The sequence below is a fragment of the Plodia interpunctella genome, chromosome 6 (genome assembly GCF_027563975.2).
Source record: "Plodia interpunctella isolate USDA-ARS_2022_Savannah chromosome 6, ilPloInte3.2, whole genome shotgun sequence".
Classification (NCBI taxonomy): Eukaryota; Metazoa; Arthropoda; class Insecta; order Lepidoptera; family Pyralidae; genus Plodia; species Plodia interpunctella.
In genome coordinates this window covers 11690803-11715966 of record NC_071299.1, presented here as the reverse complement: position 1 = coordinate 11715966, position 25164 = coordinate 11690803, and the positions used below count along the sequence as shown (strand labels likewise).

General features: G+C 37.2%; 1 protein-coding gene across 1 annotated transcript; it reads right to left on the bottom strand.

Moving 5' to 3' along the window:
* Positions 1-1762: 1762 nt before the first annotated feature.
* Positions 1763-24809, bottom strand: Cad74A (Cadherin 74A). Its single transcript, XM_053746419.1, has 23 exons — positions 24643-24809; positions 19968-20166; positions 19491-19634; positions 19099-19247; positions 17456-17584; positions 17033-17251; positions 15830-16867; positions 15175-15370; positions 14476-14779; positions 12982-13864; positions 12631-12816; positions 12199-12370; positions 11768-11887; positions 10543-10763; positions 9932-10058; positions 9412-9587; positions 9174-9294; positions 8294-8460; positions 7914-8224; positions 7544-7604; positions 6898-7052; positions 2695-2945; positions 1763-2380 (listed from the first exon to the last, which is right to left on the bottom strand). Exons 2-23 carry the CDS (start codon positions 20164-20166, stop codon positions 2277-2279), a joined length of 5433 nt encoding a protein of 1810 aa, XP_053602394.1. The 5' UTR covers positions 24643-24809; the 3' UTR covers positions 1763-2276.
* Positions 24810-25164: the final 355 nt, after the last annotated feature.

Sequence of the window (25164 nt, the reverse complement as noted above, 5' to 3'; positions counted from 1 at the left end):
AATTTTTAGTAATAAGTTTATGAGGCCAGGAGGATGCTTGACTGATACGAGTATAGGCTTAATGTTAAAATGAAGGCCGGCAGGCGTTGGACGGTCCGAGCTCTGGAGTCCTTATGCCTATGGTTACCTAACGGCTATTCTAGCCTAACTGGTGATTTAAATCCTTCCCAGACGTTGATTCAATAAAGTAGTATTTGACAGAGGATGAGAATGCGGAAGATAAATTTGTTGTTGTATTGTTATCGAGGCCCGTGCTTTGCGCCCGCATTTTGTACCCTGAATCAATCAGAAAACAAAAAGTATTACAATTTGGAATAAGTTGGTTTTGTCGGGGAAAAACTAATCATTAAGTGGTAAAATTTCAAAAATTAAGTTTATTTAATTATTTAGTTTTATATAAAGCATGACAATGTTGAATTATTTTAGGGAAATATATTGTTTTAAATGACAAAATTCCAAGGGGTAATGAGCACACCCAAGGCTGAACAAAATGACGTTTCTTTATTTTTGAATGATTGAAACATGAAGAATTATACCAATTAAGATTCGAGATAGTATTCTGTCTGCAATAACATGGATCCAGGTCTACATTTATTTAATTTTAAGCCAAATTCTCATAAATTCTACACTAGTCAATACAGTTAAGTATCTACCTTCAACATATTTTTACAACAAATTCAAAGACTTTCGAAAACGAGATTAATGATTTCAAAATGAGTCAAAATTTAGGGAGATAATTAGTTTAGCAAATTAATGGAATTTTTATAGGAAAATCTTGTAAAAGTAGAAATGAAGCTTATGTTACTTTTGCATGATGAAGACAATAACAAACAATTCCAAATTGAGTCGAGGTCCTTGGAATTCGTTGAATTTCCGACAAGTCTCGTATATTATCGAATTTTGGTTTAATTTTAGCCAATATTATGCCAATGACAGCAGTAGACGTTGTCAACAGGCACGACCATAGCTTTACTACAAGCTACAAACCATCTACACACGGCTTTCAAACACAAAAAAAAAAACAAGAAAAGGAACTTTACGATCAATCAAAATATTTTTACAAAAAAAGCGATACAAGCTGTGGTCCTAATCCCGCTACCTGTGGATGTCTTTTTTGTTGTGAATTTATTTTTAAATATTTTTTTTTACATCTAAAAATGTAAAAAAAAAATAGTACAAATAAGTAAGTAAATACATAAGTGAAATAAAACTAAGTTATAATTATAATTTTTTTTATAGAATATTAAATATACAAAATACAAAATATAAGAACATAAATATAAAGCTTAACAAATTAATTAGTTTCATATTTTTATATCGTTTGTCACGAACACTACATTTACCTGTTGTATCAGTAATATTATAAATTATTAATATCACACTTTATAATTTTATTATTTGATAATGTTGACACATTATATCTACATATATCATATTTGTACATAATTACAGTTCAGCAAGTCTCAACTGATAAGCAAAAATACATTTTCCAAGTCACGTCAAGTATTCGGCCGGTTGTAAAATTACGGCCACACCCCCGGGTCCGAGGCATTGTAGTCCCGAAAGAAACTAGGAACATGCGGTCGACGAGGGACAGAACTTTGTTTACCTTTCTTACAAAATTTAGCTTTATATTTATGTATTCTAAATTTTAATAAAACCCTTGAAAGGGCAGGGTACATCTGTAATTTCCCTTTAGTAGCAGTCCTCTTTAGTCCTTTTTAGTAGCAGTCGTAGACTTATGAGTAAAATTACAGACATCTTGAAATTTTAAATTGTGTATTTATGCATAATTACTTATCTATATAAAATTACTACGATTTTCAAATGTGTAATTATACAGTTTTGGACAGTAGGGTTCGTCGGTGACTCCGCAAGAATATAATAGGTACAAAACGAGTAAGTAAATTATTTACAATGAAAACTAGTTCTTAATTTTAAAATGATAATAAGTTAGTCTATTTACAGTGAAATTAATTTTGATTGATAGGTATGACCAGTCGCAGTCCAGACGCAGTCAGAAAGGGACTAAGATTTTGTAAAATTATGAATTACATTTTTATAATATACAAAAGTATTTTCGTTGCTTAAATTATTTAGTAAGTACGTTGCCATTACAGGTATCTGGTGTTCATTCAGAGGCAAAACTGTGATCAGAATGTACAGTTGCCTCGGTAAGAAGTTAGTTAGTTTTATTGTGGAGTCTTTTGACAATATCCGTAGTTTTGGTTGTTGAAAGAAAGAATTTGTATGCTGGAGCAGACCCGTCCGCAGTGTCAGGTGGCGTAGAGCGGCTCCGCGTAGAGGCGCGCGCTGGGCGCCGGCGACAGCTGGCTCGGCGCCGCGCGCGCCAGCAACGCCGACCGGCTGCGGCGCTTGGCTGCAAACAAAGTTAATATGCCTTCAGTTCGTATTACATCATTATAAACATATAATTACTTAGAAAAAGAAAAGCAACTAGTAAGAACGTAAAAATGATAGGTACGCCATATAACCATGGGCCAATGAAGTAAAAGAACAGTTTTAAAATAAATTGCGTTTGTTGCCTCTTTACGATTTATGTTTCGATCCGAGAAATTCTCAAAGAAAATATAGTATTCTTTCATCCCTTAAGAAAGTAGTAGTACGTCTTTTCATCCCTTAAGAAAGTAGTGTTCTTGTGGTAAATATAAAGCTAGGTAAAAAAATAACGACCATTAGAGTGCATACAGCACAGCAGTACGGTAGCGGCGAGCGCGGCGAGCGGCAGCGCGGCGGCGAGCGCCAGCAGCGCGCGCTGCGTCGCCGAGAGCCGCGCGCGCCGCTCGCCGCAGCTCGTCACGTCGCGCACGCCGTGCGCCTGCAGCACGCTCTGCAGCTCCGCGCCCAGCGAACGCATGGCGGCCTGCATGGCGCGGGGCGGCAGGGCTTCGCCGTTTGACATCTTGCGGAATTGGAAACATGGCCTGGAATATTAAACATCCAATTTTATTATTGTTGAAGTATTTTTAGGTTTCTACAGGGTTACTGACTAGTCGACCGAATGCCTTAAGTTACGAAATTTGAAAGTGTTAGATATGGTCAAAACAAACAATTATAACCCACTCTTACATAGCCTTTTTAAAGCTAAATGTTTTATTTAGTTTTTTTTACTAAATTCAACAAAATAATAACCACATAAATACGTTTTATCACTTAGTAGGTAGTTAACTGTGCAATGCGCATTATTTAATGCATTAGGAAGCTTATTACTATAATATCTGGCCAAAATCTTTGGTCAGCAATAAATAAAACTATATAGTGGTAATTACATGAAATTATAATAACTTTTTCAAATTAACAATGAATTTATCAAAAATCACATACAAGCAAATCGGCGGTAATATTTGTATCTCTCATTGTGTGAAAATATTTAAATCAAGAATAAAACAATGTCTTTCTTTTTTATCGGTGGCCAGTAAAACATAAATCCTGGACATACCGCCCACCAAGGACATCCTGAAGGAATGTCCTTCTCTACCGCCCACCATGCAGGGACATACACAAATATGCAAGATGGAAATTAACAAAACAATCTATCTAGTGAACAGCACAAATTGCACCTACTAGGACTATATAACTACAATGTATTCTATATAAACTAAAAACTATATATTGGTTGAGCTGATAGCTCTCAAATATGCAATGTGAGTTACAAATTAAAATAAATCACCAATATTTCTTATATAATTAAACAATTCTTATTTATCTATGTAACTATTATTTCTGTATTTCTAACTAAAACAATTGACATATTTATTTGTACAGTTCGCTTCCATATTAATACTATTTATAACATTTGGAGGAATTCTACAGAATCTATTAAATCCACTAACTTGGCTAGTGTGCTTGTAAGGCATAGGGAACACTGGATCACTCTCAACACCTAGGAAATTGGATGACCAATTACACGAACGAACTGACGTATTCGAATACAATTTCTTACTCACAGAAGGATTAGTTTTCCTCCAGCTTTTAGATTGCCGAACTGATGCATGTGAGTGCACGTGTGGATAAACTATATCGGCAATTCCCGAAACAATCCATCCAAACGATGTGTTTTGAGCAATTAGTGATCCTGTAGAATCTCTCTTCATTCCTAAATTTAGTATTTTACTGTACACCTCAGCACCTAATAACATATCCACTTCATTAGGGCTGTAATAAAAGGGGTCGGCCAGATTGACATTTTCCCACTCAACTTTGGCTACCGTCGTTGTCGGGATAAATGTTGTGATCGACCTAAGCACATGAGCTTTGACCGCCAAATCATAACTAGGATCGATCCTAGACTGTAACCTAAGTGACACCGTACAATTTGACTGGACTTTACTGTCCCCACCTACACCTGTGATAAGATGTTTTGAATAAGTTTTCTTTAAACCTAGCAATTGTACCATTCTTTCCGTTAAGAATGATCCCTGGGATCCTTGATCCACTAGGCACCTAACTGACCTTTGTGTACCTGTCTTCGACACAGCGTTTACAACAGCTGTGCTTAATAGAACTGTTTTGTTACAGTCCCCTGTCGAAAGGCAAGATATTGTAGGCTGAACTGTTCCAGCATTTCTATTAAAAGATTTAATAACCACATCTTCTTTATGGACTGTATTATTTTTTGACGACGAATCATCTCCCATACCTCCAATTTGGTCTTTACCATTAGACCCAAATCCACCACTAGGGTGAAGTAAAATATGGTGTCGTCTTTTACAAATTACACACTTAGACATATATTTACATAAGCGAGCTGTATGGTTTGAGCTTAAACACATATAACACAAGGCCTTCTCTTTGGCAAAGTTACGACGTGAGTCGTTGGGCTGTTTACGAAACTTTGTACATAAACTTAATCTATGATTTTCTGTACAATATGGACACACAAACTGCTTCACCTGTCTTACATGGAGAGATGTCACTCTATGAACATTTTGCTGTTTAGATTTAAACTCTAATGATTCTAAACCTCGAAAACGACTAGTTAAAAATTCAGTAAATTGTTCATAGGTAGGAAACTTATCTGAAGAATCTGAGGATACCATTAATTCCCAAGCCTTCCGGGTTTCTTTATCCAGTTTAGAACTAATAATATGTACAATTAGTATATCCCAACTAGAGACATCTATACCTAAAGTTTTCATTGAATCCAAACAATCAGATGTTGTACTGACTAACCTCTTAATATCAGAAGCCGATTCGTTAGTCAACGTCTTTTGATTCAATAAACGATTTAATATACCAGAAGCTATATATTTTTTATGATTGTACATATTTTCCAATTTTCTCCAACTACAGGCGTAGCTATCGGAAGTAACCTGTACATTGCGTAACAGCTGTTCCGCTTCTCCTTTCAAATGGCTTTTTAAATAATAAAACTTCTGTACATTATCTAACGACTTATTATTGTGCACTAGGCCCAGAAATAGGTCACGGAAAGTCTGCCACTCAGTGTACTTTCCTGTAAAAACAGGTATTTTTATTTCTGGTAATTTAAGCCTTACCTTACTAGTTGAGTCGCTATCACTGCTATATTCAGGCTGGACCTTGGTATCCCTAGATCTAGTTAATTCAAATAATACCTGTTTTAAATCAGTTTTGTACTCCATATACACGTCCTCAACCTCGTCATAAATACTATTTCTATAATAATCGGAATTTTGCAATTCAGACTCCTTAACTGTAGATATTAAATTAGTGTGTGTGCTGTGGAACTGTGCCCACTGCTGCTCTAATTGTTCCAACCTAATCTCTAAGTATGGAACTGTTACACGGTCCTTAGGGCTCTTTTTGTAATTAATCCTGCCTCTGCAGATTTTTTGTTTAACATCATTTTGAATAGCTAATAAAGACTCCATCTTTACTTAAAGAATAAATTAAAATTCGCAAAAGCAGTCAATCACACAATCAATATACACACAGTACACCTATTCACTAAGTTCATATATTGCGTACAAATAACAAGTAAGTAGAAAACTACAAAATTATACAAAAGTTAAAGTTAAATTATACTATACAAGTAATAGTATACGTCCAAAAGTTTATTTACTAAGAATCACTGCTCGAATCCGACACACCACAATGATTAACACTTCTTGGACTTCCTTTGTAACTATATTAAGTAAAATCGACTTACAATATTTCACTTGCATTCACTCACAAATATTTAGCTCGTTGCAAGCTCAGCTCACAACCAAACTTTAATCCAAACAGCTTGGCCTTTTTGCTCAGAACGCAAATTATTTCCTCCGGGAATCGAACTCCCGGCCGCCGTATTCCTCACTCTGTAACGCTCAATCCTCTTCTTGACCGTTCTTTCCTTTGCTATCCTTGTACACAAGCGGTCCGAAGCCCGACAACAATGTATGTTGCCACAAAATATTGATGCGTTACAATAGTGTACCACTACACTTTCACCAAGTAATTTTTGCCGCTAATATTTATCCAACTCAAAGGACCAAATGGCCAAAATCTTTGGTCAGCAATAAATAAAACTATATAGTGGTAATTACATGAAATTATAATAACTTTTTCAAATTAACAATGAATTTATCAAAAATCACATACAAGCAAATCGGCGGTAATATTTGTATCTCTCATTGTGTGAAAATATTTAAATCAAGAATAAAACAATGTCTTTCTTTTTTATCGGTGGCCAGTAAAACATAAATCCTGGACAATATCTGAGATGAAATGGTAAGAAATAAATGTAGCCCAATTCATTGTTAAAAAGATTAATTTCTTGAAAACTATAAATAATCAATATAGGGTTAGGTTGCCTTGATACCTACGCAACATTCGGTTTTCTTGAGTGTTTTTACGAGGCGTATGTATTTCTTTACGCGAGTTTAACTCTCACTATAATACATATAAGTCACTCACCCAGGGTCGTCTAACAAGGCGGAGTGAATGTCGTCGTGCATCTGCAGCTTGAGGCCCAGCTTGTGCAGCGCGGCCTCCAGCGCGCGCTGCAGCCGAGCGCGCGCGCGCCCCGCGCCCGCCAGCCGCAGCAGGTCGCGCGACCGCACCACCACTACCTGCGCACAACAACCGTTCTCTAAGACCATTACCATCTCCCAGAGATGAACATGTTTTTGGTGAGATACCATTTTCAAGTTATCGTTAAGTGTAATTATATATTGAAGTGTAATATCATATTTATATATTCATATCAATTCATAACATAAAAAAGCGAGTTGTTAGATAAGTATATTCCACTAAAAATTTCCAAAAAATATACAATGTGCGAATTTGACTCTTTATTATATGTAGGTATTGATATGTTTTTTGTAAAAAGTAAACGGTGGCCACCAAAATCCTTGTCGTGATCTTTGACTAAATGTTGTATCATGGAACACTATAACACTATTAAAATCTTTTATCTAATTAAGCATAATCTCCTGCATTCTTTACCGAATCCGCCATAGTTCGCCAAACTATTCCGCGGTAATGTATAGGCATAATCCAACTTGACCCACCCCCGATATAGCAACTTAAGTATTATTCTATGAAGCCAAGTGATTCTCACTTCAACTAAGACGACTCCAAATCGGTCCAGCTCCTGAGAATTGTTCGCACGCACGGCGACCCTGAAAGTACATAGGTACATGTTTTTTTTACTATTATTATAAATATCAATGTAAGAGAATCGACTCAATGAGATTACTGCCTAATTGTTGAACATTGATTGATTATATTGATTCAGATTCATTTGTTACATTGTAAGTCTTAAGTTTGAAGTAATTACATATGTGTTATGACGCCTTCAGAGCAATCATGGATGATGAATATAGTTATGTCATCCACGTTTGCTGTGAAGGCTCTATTCTAAAATAACACTTAATAATATGTGTTTGGCAAGCTCAAGTTTGTTCATGACGTTACGGTAAATACATTACCTAAAGATGCCATCAGCAAAATGTATTAGATTCTTCATAATCTTAAGTTCTCCTGTGGTATTATTCAGAATGATGACATCAGTGATGTTATTCATAGACTTTGATTTGATTGGAGATTCGAAACTCATATTCATTATTTTGTAATCGATAGGCGGCGCTTCGGGATCTAGGTCTGTCGCTCTCACTGTAGCAATCACGGTATCTACAGCCACGTTGAGTCGAACTCCGACGGTCATATTAGCGCTTTCAAACTCTGGTAAGTGATCATCTATGTCTATTATTTTTATAAGCACTTGCACTTCAGATGGATCCTGAAATAAAATAAGTATTAAAAACTAGCTGAAATACAGGGAAAAAGAGCATAACTAAAAACTAGTAACCAGTCGGTTGTAGCCATGGGTGATGCGCGGCTTGGCGCCAAGCTTGAAGCATTTGACGGAGAGCGTAAGGCGCGCCAGCTGCTCGCGGTCCAGCCGCGCCGCCGCCGACACCACCGCCGCGCTGCTGTTCGTGCGGGAGAGAGACACCAGGCCCTGCTCGTTCCCCCCTGAAATATTTACATGTAGTTAAAGTCTACGAGTGATGAGAAAACAAGTTAAGAAAGGAAAAATACCGTGTTCAGTCCCATTATCAGTAAAAATGCTAAGAGTGATGCAATTAAAAATTTCATGCGTACTTTAAAAAGTGACCCACACACCCACATAGGGATGCATTTCGAATCCAATTAATGCGTTTTTTTTACTAACCATAAAAGTAAATCTAAAATTTAATAAAACGACCTTAAAATGACAAACTTCCATACAAACTGTCTTGCAGCCCCTATTTAAACCCTAATTAGGGTGGGATGAAACACATTGTGGGACGGATTTTTTAAAAGTCATTTGTATGTGTTTATTAGTTCTTAACTAATCACAAATGCATTTGCAATTGTAATTTTTTATGTACCTATCTCAGTTCAAAATTGATGAAGTTTCATACAAAATGGCAACTACTTTTCACCTTCTAAGGGAATTTACATTTAAATTCTCTCGCCTTACGTCGCGAACGTCTCCTAGTCACAATCTATCTTGTTACCAAATTCTATTTTCATCGGCTCAGTAGTTTTCGAGATTTTGTGTTGAGTCGTAGTAGTAGTAGCAGTAGTAGTTTAACGCCGGGGCTGTATCAATTTTACTCTGTCGCCGTTCAGTTCTTCTGCCTCATTGTGTAGGCAGAATTGAAAGCATTTTATTTGATTTTAAATAACTATAAGACATATACCAGTGATAACATAGTCTATAGCTGCGTTGTCTCCTATGTCCTCGTCTACTGCTTCAAATTGACCGATGATGGTTCCTATCGGCACCTCTTCTTTAACCATTAGCACTATTGGAGGATCATCCTGCAAAAGAAGGAGGAGGATATTAAATTGGAGAATGTACAAAATTATGTTTTTCTTCTAAATAAATATCGTTATAATGATTATTATCGAATAAATTGGTAACGTGTAAAAACTTACGAGGTTCCTAAGAAAGTGCGGCTTGTGGTCGTCGACGTCGGCAACGTTGACGTGCACGACGCGCGTGGCCTGCTGCGGCGGCGCGCCGCGGTCGGCGGCTTGCAGCACCAGCGTGTAGCGCGCGCGCCGCTCGCGGTCCAGCGCCTGTCGGGTCGTGATCACACCCGAACGGGAATCTGAAAAAACAATCACTCATCATTTGAAAACAAAATAAAACAGTTAAAAATGTTGTATAGCCAAGCCATTAAGCTAAACTATAGCATAGGGTATAATAGCTAAACGAGGTACCTATAACACATGCGAAAAATGTGCCTCAATAAAAAAACTCAAGAACGTATTATTGAATTGATATACAGTTACAAGAAGAAGAAAGAACAATTTAGTCAACGTCAAATAATTTTCTTTTGGCTGCACGATGAAATTATACAGTAATAAAAAACCTACTTAGCTAAGTTTCATGTTTAAATTAATAACTTAAATAAAATTTTGATTTGATTGGATATCCTAATGTTACAATTACCGATTGCAAAAATCTTGGCATCGGCGTTGCTTTGTTGTATGGAGTAGTACAGCTGTCCCGAAGGCTGCGTGGGGTCGTCGGGGTCGCTGGCTACCACCTGGAACACCGGCGACCCGATGGTGGCGTTCTGTACACATCGAACAAGATAAGACACAGCTGACAAACTATTTACTTTGTTCGACTACCATGTAGAAATATTGTCATTACAAACATATATTTTAAGAAACTTTTAAAAATTAATTTACCTCCACAAATTATAATATAATGTATACTAAGTACTATCAAGTCAATCGGTTCAATAGTATTGGAGCAAAGAATTGAAGATCGGATAGATAGACGCACGATAAGGTTTACGTTTTTTATTTTGAGTAGGTAAAAATATTTTATATTCTGTGATCCACAGGTGTGTGTGTGTGTGGTATGTATGTAAACGTTTAATTGGTAGACATTTTAATACGTGGCAGCGTTATATTGTTAAAACACCTTACAATTTTTATACAGGTGTTGTAATATAACAGCATTTTGTATTTTGTTGATCTATGTACTTATTTTACAAATTTTACAAATTTTGTTTAACTTGAGTGTCCATCTGTAATTGTGTTTGAACTCACCTCACTAATAGTGAGCTCTTCCCCCTGCGCCGGACGGATGAACCTGGGCACGCCGTCATTCTCGCTGACGTCTCCGACGTAGACCGCGAGCGCCGCATGCCCCGCGTGCCCGCCGCCGTCGCTCGCCGCCAGCACCAGCCGGTAGGGCTGCGTGCGCCCGCGGCCTGTCAGCTCGCGCCGCGTCACGATCGATCCACTCGATGGCTCGATGGAGAATAGTCCTGGAACCACAGATTTAACACACAAACTATTTGTAGGAGATTAATGTCTACTGGCAATCTTTAAAATTGTTTGAACTGCTACTCCTACCTAGCCATGTCAGTAGTTTTTTGTTTTGAGAAATATGATGTAATTAAAAAAATGATTTTCAAAACGTGTGTGAAAGCGTATCGATAAGTTCAAATAAATTAGGTATAATAATATGTGAACGTCTAATTTCTGAATAAATGCTTTGACTTTGCCTACCCCACACTATGTATAAAATGAAATGATGTATCCAATAAAACATTTACTTATAATAAAAATATATGTTTACTTATAGATAGATATATATCGCAATTGACACAAAAAAGTATACTGATTGTGGCATCATGTTCATGTACCAGTTTGTCGATATCGATATCAGAACAATAGACTATTCCGGCGCACTAGCCGCTCGGGAAGCGGCGAGCGAGGCGCCGGGGCAGCGTCCCTGCGCTGCTCTGCGCTCGTTTCGTCCGTCAGTCCAGCCAGACTTCTTCGTGATCCCGGACGAATGTCTGTTTACTCCGTCGCGTGTTCGTGCTATCTAACAACGCTTTCGCTATGCGCTTTGCAATCATATTTTTGTGTAGCTCGCTGTTAAAATATGATGAATATATATCAAATTTTTCTTCTGATTCTCTGTGCTATACAAAACTTAGAAAGTGCTTGTGTTGTGAACTTTCTGCCTAAATACTACCCATTGTGTCTTCTATTGTGTGGGGTAAATACCTAATTACTGGATTCGGATGTAGGTGAGTCTGTTTTAATTAATTATAGTCCAACATAGGTACCTATAATCCAAAGAGAGTGAGAGATATAGAAGAAGCAAATGAGATTTGTCAGGATTCTGGCAAATAGAAATATCTGCCTACCTACCCTCATAAGAAAAAAGTGTGATACATTTCTTGTTCTCCTTTCTCAGGCATGTTAATTCATTATTATATTGGGAAAGGAGTTGAGTTTTGAGTCAGCGTATGTTTACCATTGGCCTCTCCTTCATCTAACAGCTCGTACGTGACCTCGCCGCCGAGGCCCTCGTCGGGGTCGCTGGCCGTCACGTTGATCACGTTGATGCCCACTGGTACATTTTCAGCGACCACAGCTGTAACACAAGCAATTTAATGAATACCTAAAACCCGTACCGCTTCTTGACGAAAATTATAATGCAGTAGCACTACTTACTACATGCGAGGGGCCGAATGGGGAATGGGATAGGGATACAAGTATAATATAAAATATAAATAAAATTAAATCTGCAAATAAATGCACAAAACAACCGCCTAAAGTACCTTCTCGCATCGCCGATACATAGGCATATCGGTTAGGTGCTTTAAAAAAGCTAGAATACCGTGCACATTATCACTAGTATCCGTCTTATTTCACCGAATGTGTGTAGTATGGGGGGTGAATCACCAGTATATTCAGTCTTCTCGAAGGTCGGCGTGTTGTCATCAACATCGAGCACGTCGACGAGCACCGCCGCGGCCGCGCGCCGCCGCTCGCCGCCGCCGGCCGCGTCCGCCGCCTCCACCGTGAGCCGCAGCACGGACTGCCACTCGCGGTCCAGACTCTTGTTAGGGGCCACCTGCCAGATCAGTTTCACATTAAAAACCATCTTTTGAAACAGCCCGCGCATCCCGATCGTGGACATCGTGGCCGGCCTTAATAAATAATACACTAATAGGTACCTAAAGCGCAAAAGTTGCCTTTTACGTAGTAGTTAAAATCATAAATTAAATTCAAAATTGTCATGTTAGGTACATAATAAAAATTAAGTTAAAATATTTAAATTTTATTTCTATAAAAGATGGAAAAAAAACTAAAAGCGTTTAGCGAACCACTTACTATTATAACTCCAGTGATATTATCTATGGAAAAGAGATCAGAGTTTTCTCCCCTCAGAGAGTATCGTAGATCCGAATAACCATTGCGGCGATCAAGGTCTGTCAGTACGGCGTCAGCATCTAATGCAGTTACGGTTACTATTTGTTCTGGGTATTTGATCGACTCCAATACACTCACTTTGTATAACTGTAAATATTATTACACAAAGTTATTATGTAATCGAGTTTTAATAGATTAGCAGTAGTCGTATAGAGTAATATTGTTTTGAGCCAGAAGAAAATAAAATAAACTATATATATATGAAACATTAACAAACATATACACATACATACATTAAACTTTCGTTCTTACCTCTTTACTAAAAATGGGCGAGTTATCGTTTATGTTCATCACTTCAATAATTATCTTCGCTATGCTGTGTTTACTTCCATCGTTGCTAGTTGCTTGCACGGTTAATGTTAAGTTTGGAGAAGTCAGTTCTTCATAATCAAGATGTTTAGTTAATACAACTTGGCCACTGAGTGGATCAACTTGTAGCAAACCAGTTTCAGAATTGATAACTTTGAAATTCGATACAACATGTCCAGACACAGGATCTTCAGCCATGAGCACTAAAACTGTGCTACCGATGGGTTGCTCTTCCTCTATTTTATGATGTATTATGGGATTAGAGCTTGTCCAACCAGGATTCACAAACTGAGGATTTTTATCAGCATACGGTTGTATATAGATAGTGTGTTCAATATAAGCAAACTGCTTCTCCTTGTTCAATTCAGCATTGACATCGACCACTTTTAACGTCAAAATAACTATAGACGCTTGACTGTAATCTAAAGTACCGTTGACAAATATCTCACCAGTATCTTCATCAATACGGAAAATATGTTTGAAGTCATAGGGAGAATTAGGTTTTAACTGTACCCCTGCTTTTGAAAAGGCTTTTACTGGATCGTTTATGCTGTATTTCAATTTATTATTGAGATCTGTATCATGAGCTACAATTTTAGTAACAGAATCACCTATTTTAGTTTTCTCGGAAATGTATGTTGTGGTTTCAGTCATGTTGAACTTAGGTGGTTTGTCGTTAACATCTTGGATAGTGATGAAGACAGTTGTGGTGGCAGTCTCGGGGACAGGCATGCCGCTGTCGACTGCCGACACGATTATCTCATATTTGTCAGTGTTAACATCTCGGTCAAGATTTGCATCATTAGACACAGTTATAAGCCCAGTTCTAAAAATGTAAAGTAATAAAAATTATAATAATATTTTCTTAGGAATTAAAATATAAAATAATATATTAATCGAAAAGAATTACATGCAAATTACAGTAGATATCTAGCGATCCCACACTAGGCTAGACAGTATGGTGGACGTTCAAGTGGTTACATTTATAATAAATCGGCACGACAAGAAAAATCTATATAAAAATGAATATTTCTTTCTTTTCCATTTTATTTAAGTCGCCTAACGACATTTGACATGACATTTTACGACTTACTACCGCGTCTAGTGCAAGTAATATACACTGAACTTAAACTGTCAACCAGTGTGGGTAGAAGTTTCCTTACATTGTTTTCCTTCGCCGAAAGAAAGTGGTGATATAATGATTAGTATGCAAACTCAGGTGGCATGAGTAGGATTCGAACCTGGAACCTTTCAATTAAGGACGGTGTTAAAAAAGAAGGACCTTTCAAAGAAGGACCACATGACTACCATCGCTTCAAAAAAAATAATATTCAAATGCCTGGACAACAGGTTAAATATTTATGTTGCAATTTTATCTAGTACTAAGGCCTGCGCCAAAAACTACCTTGTCACTATTTTTATTTTATGGTAACTTACGTTTCATTGATTATAAAGTTGTCTTTGGAACCTGATACAATGTGGTAAGTCAAGAGATCATCCAAACCATCAGGATCATTAGCCAGCACACTAGTTACATTCTCTCCTGGTCTGGCATCTTCTCTGATGCTCGCCTTGTAGTTCATGGGATTCAGATCAAAGGTGTATCCCTCATTGCTCTCTGGGCTTCTCTGATTGATGGTGTACTTGTAGTGATGGTAGTTGCCTTTGAATGTCGGCCGCTGATTTCCGGGCACACCCACTCGTATATAAACTTTTGTTTCATTATAAAGTGGTGGAACACCTGAGATGAATTTAAGCGATAATTATTGACAGAATTAATGTAATAATAATAAATTAATTTCTCACCGTATGTAGTAATAAACTAAGTGTTATAATATGAGAAGCGCTAAAACAGGAAAACATTACAATTTTGTGGGAGCTGGAGCTTGTACTATGAAACATGTATTACAAGTCACTAGACCTCTCAGATTGGTACAATATAGCTAGAAGGCGTAAGATTTAAATAGAAAACTACTTCTGTGTAATTACGACAAAAACTATTTTTTAAAATACCAGTTTTAGAATATGAATGCCTACGATAAAAGAATACCTGAAATTTTACTTTGATTCCTTTTAAGAACTGAAATTCACGCGTGCGAAGCCGCGGGCAAAAGCTAGTAATTAATAAAATCATACCATAATCTGTTGCTCTGACGACCAATTCATACTGTCCTCGAGGAGTATCCATAGTTTCCACTTTACTCAATATAATGATTTCCCCAGTATCCTCGTTGATATCAAAAACTTTTCCTTTGTGAGTGATACTGTTGTCTGATTCTAGTGTATATCTAATGCGACCTTCTCCTTGAGTTCTGCCATCTGCATCGGTGGCCTATAATCACATATAGCAATCAATTATATTGAAAGTGCAGTACCATGAATTTTTCGGACTCTATAGCCAATATGGAGCAATGTGTGTGAAGAAAAAATCTAAGTAGTTTAATAAGTTACACAGATTATATTATTATACGATATTGTTATGTCAGTTAGTATATATATTTTATTTTATCCTCGCATACTTTTGGTTGCTTTCAAGGTCATATTTATATAAACCCGGGGTCCTCATTCACGTAGAAATAAACTTTATTTTTGTAAAGATTTGGTTGTTATTTTACAACTCGACGCTTGGCTATGGAGTAGTAGGCAACTAACTAGTCTAGGGAATCGAAACCGCAGGAAGTCGTTGAGGCGTTCTTGGTTTATTTATCGGTAATTGATGTAGCTAGTTTAATTTTATTGTGTCTTATTATATAAAAATATAAGGTATTTTTATAAATATTTTTTATCTTACCCTAATCACGAACTGTGGTTCGAAACTAGTGGCTCCATCTCTAATTGTTCTACTGTAATCAGATGATTCAAATATTGGTGAGTTATCATTTACATCAAGGACATCAATATAAATGCTACTAGTTGTTCCTTTCCCTCCACCGTCTTTTGCAACCAGAGTCAAACTATAACTCTTTTGTTTTTCGTAGTCTAGTTGCTGTCTTACGTATATACCTCCTTTATTTTTATCAGTCTTGAATAGAGTGGACCCAAAACCTGTTAGAGTATATTCTATTTCTCCGAATATTCCATAATCTTTGTCTGTTGCTTGTACATCGCCAATTTTTGTTCCGAGTGTAGCATTTTCCAATACGTTGAATTTATAACTTGCTTCGTCAAAAATCGGCGAATTATCATTTATATCTAACAATTTAATATTTACTCTAGCGGATGATAGTTCTATGCCTTTAAAGGAAGATATAATATCAAAACTGAATATTCTCTTTGCATCATCATCTACATCGTAATCTAATTTTGAAGAATCTCTAACTTTAATACTTATTGGTGTTCTTCCTTCTCCGTATTCGGTACTTATAGAAAATACGTTTTTAGAATTATACACATCACGTAGGCTTAAGTCGTATTTGCTGTTTTGTCCAATATCGCTGTCTTCAACGTAAATAGACAGCCCTGGTATTGGACTGCCATTTTCGATGTTTTCTGGAATTGATATATCAAAAACATCTTTATTAAATACAGGGACATGATCGTCTACATCAGTGACAATTATTGTGACAGGTGTGACTGTAAAATCTGATGGCAATTCGTTATTAATCAATTCAGTTGCTCTGATAAAAAAGCTGTACACTCCTCCGTTTTGCATGACTGTTTCACTTTCTCTATCAATGGGAATATCTGAAGCAACTAAAATGGCACGTCCAACGGCTCGTTCAGGCAACAATTTGAAGTACTTTTCAGTATCTCCTTCAATTGTCAGTAAAACAGGTCTCGGGTTAGCAGAATCTCCGTCCTTAGCAATAATCTCCATTATGCTAGTGTCCTGAAATATTTAAACAACGCAATCAGTGAAGTTAGAGATGCAATTGGCACATTGTCCAAAGAGTTTTAAAATTATTTGTAAAATCTTGTCATGATGGATTTCAGAAACAGGTTTTTTTAAATTAAATATTTTTTAACTGCTCTATAGACTTAAACATGTTATTACGGATAGAGTATTCTCAGGAACTGTAGCGGAGTAAGGAGCGTTAACGAAGACAGGAGGCTGGTCCTGCACATCGGCCACGGCCACCGCCACGCTGGCGGCGGCTCGCAGCGGCGCGCTGGACTGATCGCCCGCCTCCAGGCTCAGCACGTACGCGGACCGGCTCTCGTAATCCAGCGGGCTGTTCAAGAAGATTCGAACCTGGTACTCGTTTGCCGAGATCTAAAAAAAAAGAGGCAGGTGATAAACTAAAATAATCTCGTATTGCTCACTGACTTATTTTTCCTTTTCCCACTATGAGGGATCGATACAGTTTACTGCAACTTCACTGCCTTTTTATTGAACACATTCCACCCACTTTTAGTTTTGAATTCATGTACTTCCTTATTACATTTAAGTGAAAATGTTTTGTCATAGTAATTTTACCGTTTCAGTGATGACTCTGAAGGTATTGCAGGCTTCCATATCACTTCCCTTTTCTCTGGTTGAGCAGATTACTTGAATTTTGGCATTTACTCCTTCGTCCTGGTCTGTCACAATTATTTTCGGGTTCACCTGTAAAAAAATAAATACGATGAGATCACGAAGAACACTTCTACAAAAATCTATCTCAACTACTTTCACCTCTCTCTTTCTCATTATGGCGTGTTCCCGGTTTCTTCCTTAGCCGTTGAACCCAGTCGGTACCCAGAGACCGCTTCTACTTCTACATACTACGTAGCATGTTTGTTAAGTTTCTGTACTTTAAAAGATAAAAACTGAACCGGACGGATACTTTCGGACGGAAGGTTTCTTTTTAAAACAGTTCGCGCGCCTCTTTATACGTTTTTTAAAGAGCGTTTTCTTCACGATTCAACTCGGAGCGAACCCTTATTTTTGATGATTGCAGACAAAATACTATAAATCTGCCATTGTCATTGGATCTCTGCTAATAATGCAAGAGCATTTTTATTCCGATTTCGTCCGATTTTCCCAATTTTTTGTTGAGGTAAACACCTCAACAACCACGCCAAACGACCCTATAATATATAATGTGGTCCTTGCTATGGCCGTGTTGGAATCGAGAGAAGTGGTAAGGGTAACGCTCGTAAAAATGTTCCGATCCGTAACGTATAATATAAAACTCTTCCGTTACTGAGTCACTGTAGACACTGAGACAACGTTCAGCCGAAACTACTGGGCGTATCAAGATGTGAAATTTGGCATATAGGTACCCTGGGAAGTGTAAGTGAGCACTAAGAGAAGTTTTTGGAAATTCTACCCCGAATTGGGAGAAATGGGTGAACTTTTATATGAAAGTTCTACACCGTTGAAGTTAGGGACTTGAAAATTTGGATTTTACAAAAAAATAATAAATACGTGTTCAGATTTTTCTGACAATTAACCGCTTGGCCGTTTTGCTACCGTCACGTAGATTTCATAGGCATTATCTTATTTCTAGAGGGAAGAAACGGCCAAGCTACACGTTTTAACTAGAATGTAGAGAATGTGAAGTTAGGTCTGGTAAAGTTAGGGCGCATATATCAAGAATCTTGGCTCTACGGACTCTTTTTAACCCCCGACGCAAAAAGAGGGGTGTTTCAGTTTAATGTGTCTGTGTCATTGTAGCTGCCAAACGGATGAACCGTTTTTCGTTTTTTTTGTCATAGATAATTTTATCCAAGTGTTCTTAGCCATGTTTCATGAAAATCGGTTCAGCCGTTTAAAAGTTGTAACGAAATGAATATTGAAAGTCGGGGTTTTTTTAATTTGTCTAACAAATGCACTTATTCTCAGGAACGTTTTAAAGTGGAAGTTATAAAAAATGTTTTTCATCTGTGTAAGAGTCAAAAGTGACTCATTTTGTTGTTCTTTTGGTCCAATTTGGACGCATCTTAAAGACTTCAATCATAATTCATTAATTTATTGGGTACAGACACTGTGTCACGTATTTATCCCTTACAGAGTAGACAGAGTCAAGATTTGTGAAACTTTGTGATTTGTGGAAAGAATACTTATATGATTTTATATCTGTAATGATCGATGCGGTTCTTAAACCTAGGGCCGGTTGAGGAACCGCGGCGGGTTACCTGTATCTCAGTGCCGACGGGTGTAGCCTCGCTAACGGTGAGCACGTAGGGCCGGTTGAGGAACCGCGGCGGGTTGTCGTTAACGTCTCGCACTGGCACTACGCGTCGCAGCGACACCGTGTTGGGCTCCGTGCCAGCTATCCCTTCGTCTGACAAACAATTACTTGCATGGATTAATAGTTGATTTTGAAATCTACTAGGTACATAGATTTCGTATAAAAAAAGAAAATCTCGACTTCTGCATTTATCGTTTAGCATTAACAACATTACCGTCAAAACTTTGAAATTGAATATTAAAAAAAAATATTATCGGGGATAGTTAGTAGTAGTTATCCAGCCGCCCCAAACCTAAACAAGTGTTTGTGGCTATAAGATAATTTCCGAGAACTGACCAGTGATGCTGATGATGACCTCGAGCGCGGCTTGCCGCTCGCGGTCGAGCGCGCGCGCCAGCGTCACCACGCCGGTCTGCGCGTCCACCGTGAAGTACTGCCCCGATATGGAATACCGCAAAGGGCTGTTCTCTGGGTCGATGCCTGGAAATTATTCATTTTGAAAGTTTTTAATCAGATGACAAAAATGTATGCTTGTTACTCACGCAAATACTACTGGACCATATAGTATTTAACGCTATAGAGTTTATCTCATTCTGGAGACTATCTACAAGAATTTATCGATTTAAACTAAGTATTTGTTTATCATTTGAGAAATTAGACAATAATAATAAATTGCAAGATTTTTATACAGATACCTCTTTTACAGATTTCTATATGGATCAGCTCGTAGCGAATCCATATCGGCGCGGACGCAGCGGCTATCTGAGTTAAGTTTATTCCAAATGCAATTTAGAGTATGTTTCTGTGATGAACCTTTTAAATGGTAGACAGGCGTGCCCACGGGCGTGTCCTCAGACAGCGTGAACTGCGCCATGTCTCCCGACGGTAGGAAGTGCGGCGCGCGGTTGACGAGCTGGCCCCGGCAGCTGCAGACCAGGGCCAGCACCAACAGGAGCGGGGAGGGGTCGCGGGGGGGCAGCAGCCGCCGACGCTGGAATATTATCTCTGCCATCTGAAATAATTCCCATCGTTTTTGCTAATTTTGCATAAAAGGAATATAGAATGCTTATTAATGCTATCAAATTGCATCATCCTAGGCATACATACCAAGCAGGCAAACAAGCATGAATACGGCCCATCTGATGGTAAGCGGTCAGCACAGTCTATCAATGCCTGTAATGGCCAGGGGTGTCACCCGCAAATTGGAATTGTAAAACATTGATAATCTAAGATTAGGTAGGGTGGAATCCTGGATTTTAATTCATGGAGAATGGAGACGAAAAAAGCGGCCAAGTAAGAGTCGGATTCGCCTATGAAGAGTTTGTATTGCGGTGTACGATTTATAACGTTTACTAGATTTCATTCAAACCAATTTTCGGTGGTAGTTTACATATCAATATACATCATATATTTTTTTGAGTTTTATCATTCTCTTATTTTAGAAGTTATAGGGGAGGGGACACATTTTACCACTTATGAAAAAAAATATATTAGAAACCTTAATATCATTTTTGAAGACCTATCCATAGATAACCCATACGTATGGGTTTGATAAAAAAATATTTTTGAGTTTCAGTTCTAAGTATGGGGAGGGGACCCCCAATATTTATTGTTTTATTTTCTATTTTTGTCTAAAATCTTAATGTGGTTCACAGAATACATCTACTTACCAAGATTCAACGGTATAATTATTATATTTTCGGAAAAAAGTGGCGGACAGACAGACAGACATGACGAATCTATAAGGGTTCCGTTTTTGGCATTTGGCTACGTAACCCTAAAAATAAACAGTGACAGAAAAGCTTTTGCCAAAAGATACAAATGGCATAGCACTTTTGATCCTGATTTGTTACTAGCCTTACTAGCTCTAATGAGTTTATTTTCAAGCTTTTATTTAACTTGCAATGTAGCCATGTTTGTCCCACCGAAACATCACCAACCAACACCCAAATTGCAATTCAATTTTGAAGCAGATATCTTCAACCGATTGAGCCGAAATTTTGTACACATGTTTAGTTTGCATGACGAGATGGTGACCCAGGACTGCCCCAGAAGTGGGAACTCCTCATTTTTGTGTAAAATATGACATTTATGTAAAAAGCTTATTATTTGTATGCATGAAACAGAATAACTAGCCGAACAGAATGTCGTCTTGAAATAGCGCACCAGAAGTGAAGCAGAACTGCAGGTGCCAACTTCTTGCTTTAGATTACGTCACATATGCCGCACAATTCAGATTGATTTTGTGTTATTCCACAGATACTGATGTAAAAAATAGTATTTTGTGTTGTGTTTACCAAATTTCCAGTTTTAAAGCAATGCGGAATATTGTTTTACAACACGCACAGATCCAACCAGCGGGCGTCACGAAATGAAAGTGAATATTAACGTCGAATATAGCCCGAATTGCCTATGTTCGTATTAATAAACAAATGATTTGTCAAATACTCAATTCATAAACAAGTATAAATTATAATATATAAGTAGTGTAACGGTCTATGTCTGTATGTAACAGGAGATACCTATTCAAGAAAAATATATTATGAGTGCTGTACCTATGTAGGTATGTTCTTTAGGATTCAATCGCTTTGGCGCAAATTGCTACTTTCGCAAATTACGCCTTTCGTACAATTCTAGTTCTTGTTATGGCGTAAAAAAATTCATCAATATCAATAATTTAGGAGCTAATATGAAATTAATTTTATGATCAGTAGGTCGTGTGATCTCGATTTTGATATTATAATGTTACTTTAGTTAAAGTATACCTAATCAATTGTAAAATGTACCAACGTGATGTATGGCGTAGTGTTGTAGCATTATCTCCCGCTAGCGCAGGAAGAGGCACGTCTGAGCGAAACCGCACGCTCAGGCGAGGTTCCGATGGACCAATTCCCTTACGATGTACGATGAGCTTCGAGCAACACGGGTCTTCTATACCGGAATGCGGAAGACTCGTGTTGCTCTATGATGATGAGATATTATACTTGCAGTGCATGCATGGGCTGAATTTGGCTTAGCCTTGAAATAGCACGGGTCGCCGATAAAAACTAGCTACATAGTTATATTGATATAGGATGAAAATTAAGTTTTAAAATTTATCCATTTCAAGAATCATTATACAAATGACAATGCGAATTGTCACTTACGGATACTATTTGCGCGTTAGTTTACGGTTTTTCGGTGTTCATTTTGATTCATATTAAATTTCCGCCAGTGGTTTTATTATATTTTAAACTTTTATACGGAAAGTCTCTGAACAGTATGGCCGAGTTCACAATAACATGCCATTAACAGCTGCCACAGGTTATTTGAACTTTATTCCTACTTTTGCTTAGGTTCTTCTTTTGTTTGGAACGTGAGGTAGCTTTCTGTGGAATAGCTATTTTGTAGAAGTGAAGCATCTAGCAGCGGAGGAGGCAATTATCACATCTCAGCCATTGTGTCGGGTCAGCGACACGGGGTCACGGAAACTCTGCGCATGCTATTGTTGTGAGGCTTTCCAATCAACCGATAAACGCACTCAAGGCGCTGATTTCAGTACAAATTTTATTTAAAACAATAATTGGGTCACATAATTGCTCGATTAGTTATAATAGAGTAATAAAGAAATTTTGGCTGGCTGTTTGTTCGAACTCAAATGATCACATCACGTTAAATTTAGGGGATCGATTAACTCGAACATTGGTATGACTACGAGGCTGCGGGACAGCTGGTAGCGACATATAAGTAATATATAATATAATATATATATCTTTATTTTTCTCCACAAAAAACAACTTAAATATAACATAATTTATATGTACAAGCACAATACAATTAACAAGGAGATTGTGGAGAACTGGTGCCCGTGCTAGGTATCCGAAGAACCTGTATTACGGGCCACCAGGTCTCACCCATGAAATTAAGGACTATGCAAACAGGTCTAAATGTAAATAAAAGTCAGAAAACACTTTATGATAAAAATTGTGGAGTGTACACGTGTACGATACATCCTACGTATATAATATAATAACAATAGTTTTAAATTAGGAAACTACAACAAATAAATCCTCTGTTTCGTCATAGGTGAGTGCTTGTAACCACTGAAACAACACTTTTTTACAGTTAAATTTGTTAAGTTCATAAATGGGTATCTGTGCGTGAATTTTTTTATATAGAAAAGGTCCAAGATAGAAAAGGAAACTTTTAATAAATTGAGTTTGCACTGTGGGAAGAGTGATCCGAAGTCTACTATGTCTAAGCAAGGGTTGAGGAATATAGGGGAGTCGGGTATGTTGCTGATAAGTATAGAGACAATACTATTTTTATCGAAGCAAAACTAGACTCCTTACAATAATTAGTTACAGACCTAGGGAGGAGGCTAATGAATTTTCTTCACACTCAATGTTTAACATGACATACTCGTTCTTATGAAAAAAAATCTTCCTGTTGAACAGTGCAGTAGACAAGAGTTATTGTAGTAGAGATTCGAGAGCAGCTAGCCTTGAGCCTGGGCTCCTTAGGTCTGTGTGAATGTGAAGTAAGTAAATGTCGACATAGTTTTAGACAAGTTCACATGTAACAATATACAATCCTACGCTACAATAGGACAAGGAGTTGCAAGAATTGGGAAATGTTAATATATCATTGACAATAATCATTATTGTATTAATAGTATACCAATTAATTATTAAATACATATAGCAAAAACAATATTTTGGTTAGTAGAAATAGTAAACTCAAATAAAAATTATGAAGGAAAGACGAAGATGAAGATTAGATGTTGATGATTGTTGAAGTCTTTGGATATCTGGTTACAGGATCGCAATGACGGTTGGTGTTCAGCAGAACGTTATAGTAAACAAACAACACAAACAAAACCAGTAAGTTAGCAATACTACGTGTTTGGAGCTTTCCAAACTCGTCTGATTATACTTCAACAGATAGACAATCATATTAATTTATGTTATTACATATGCTTGTTATTAATAATGTCTTAGTCTAATTTGTATTTATTTTTTGTTTATGCGCGAAAAAAATATCAAACGATTATTTTATGTAATAAATTAGTAAAACGAACCTCATATATATCGAATAGTGACATTCTGCTTCTATTAACGTGTCATCACATAATTAGTGTAATTATCATACATCGAATTTGAGAGTTAACTACCTACTATACTATTTTATTCTGAGCATAGAAATGAAACGAAAATATTAATGCGTAAATTAATAATTGTAGGCAATTAATGTTTGCAACATTATTAATAAGCTGCTGGGAGAGACTAAGCTATGCCTAATTTATGTAGTTTTTATAACTTAATAAATAATTGACTATTTAGTTGGAATAAGGTGTAGAGCTACTCGTGTTTTATACAAATTTGCTATTACTTATAAACTATAAATAATTTTAACGATTCGTGAAGTAGGTATCTATGTGCTTTACGCAAAGAAAATATGTATCGAAAAGCCGTCTAACTGTAATTTACTGTTACCTCTAAATACGCACCTCGTGAGAAAATCCCTTTACGACCTCTTCCGTACACAACACTAGCACTTGACTATATACAACATTTTGATCCTAAATCTAAGTAGCAGCACAAAATATCTATTTAAAACCAAACATCGTTGTTAATACGATAGCAGCTTCGCTTAGTTTAAAATGTACTGTCAAAAACTTGCGCCACCGGTTCGAGAGACTGGATTTGTATTAAGCCCGTCTCTTTCACACTTCCATTATATTTTTCATGAGTAGAAGAGAGACGGAGCATTTGCGTGAACTTCGTGTTGAAACCTTCACAGATAGAGCCTTTTTGCACAGAAAGTAACGGGTTTCTTGAGATGCGTGAACTGAGATAGAACGAAAATGGTTGTGAGTGAGTGAGTGAGATGGCGCTATAGTAGGTCATGTTGCAAAGGGCGAGCAGTGTATTAAGGTCACTGGAGTGAAAAGTGATATTATTTGTACATTAGGAATTTCGTCGATTTGTCACGTAGAGGTATATATTCGAGTACTGATAAAATGATCATT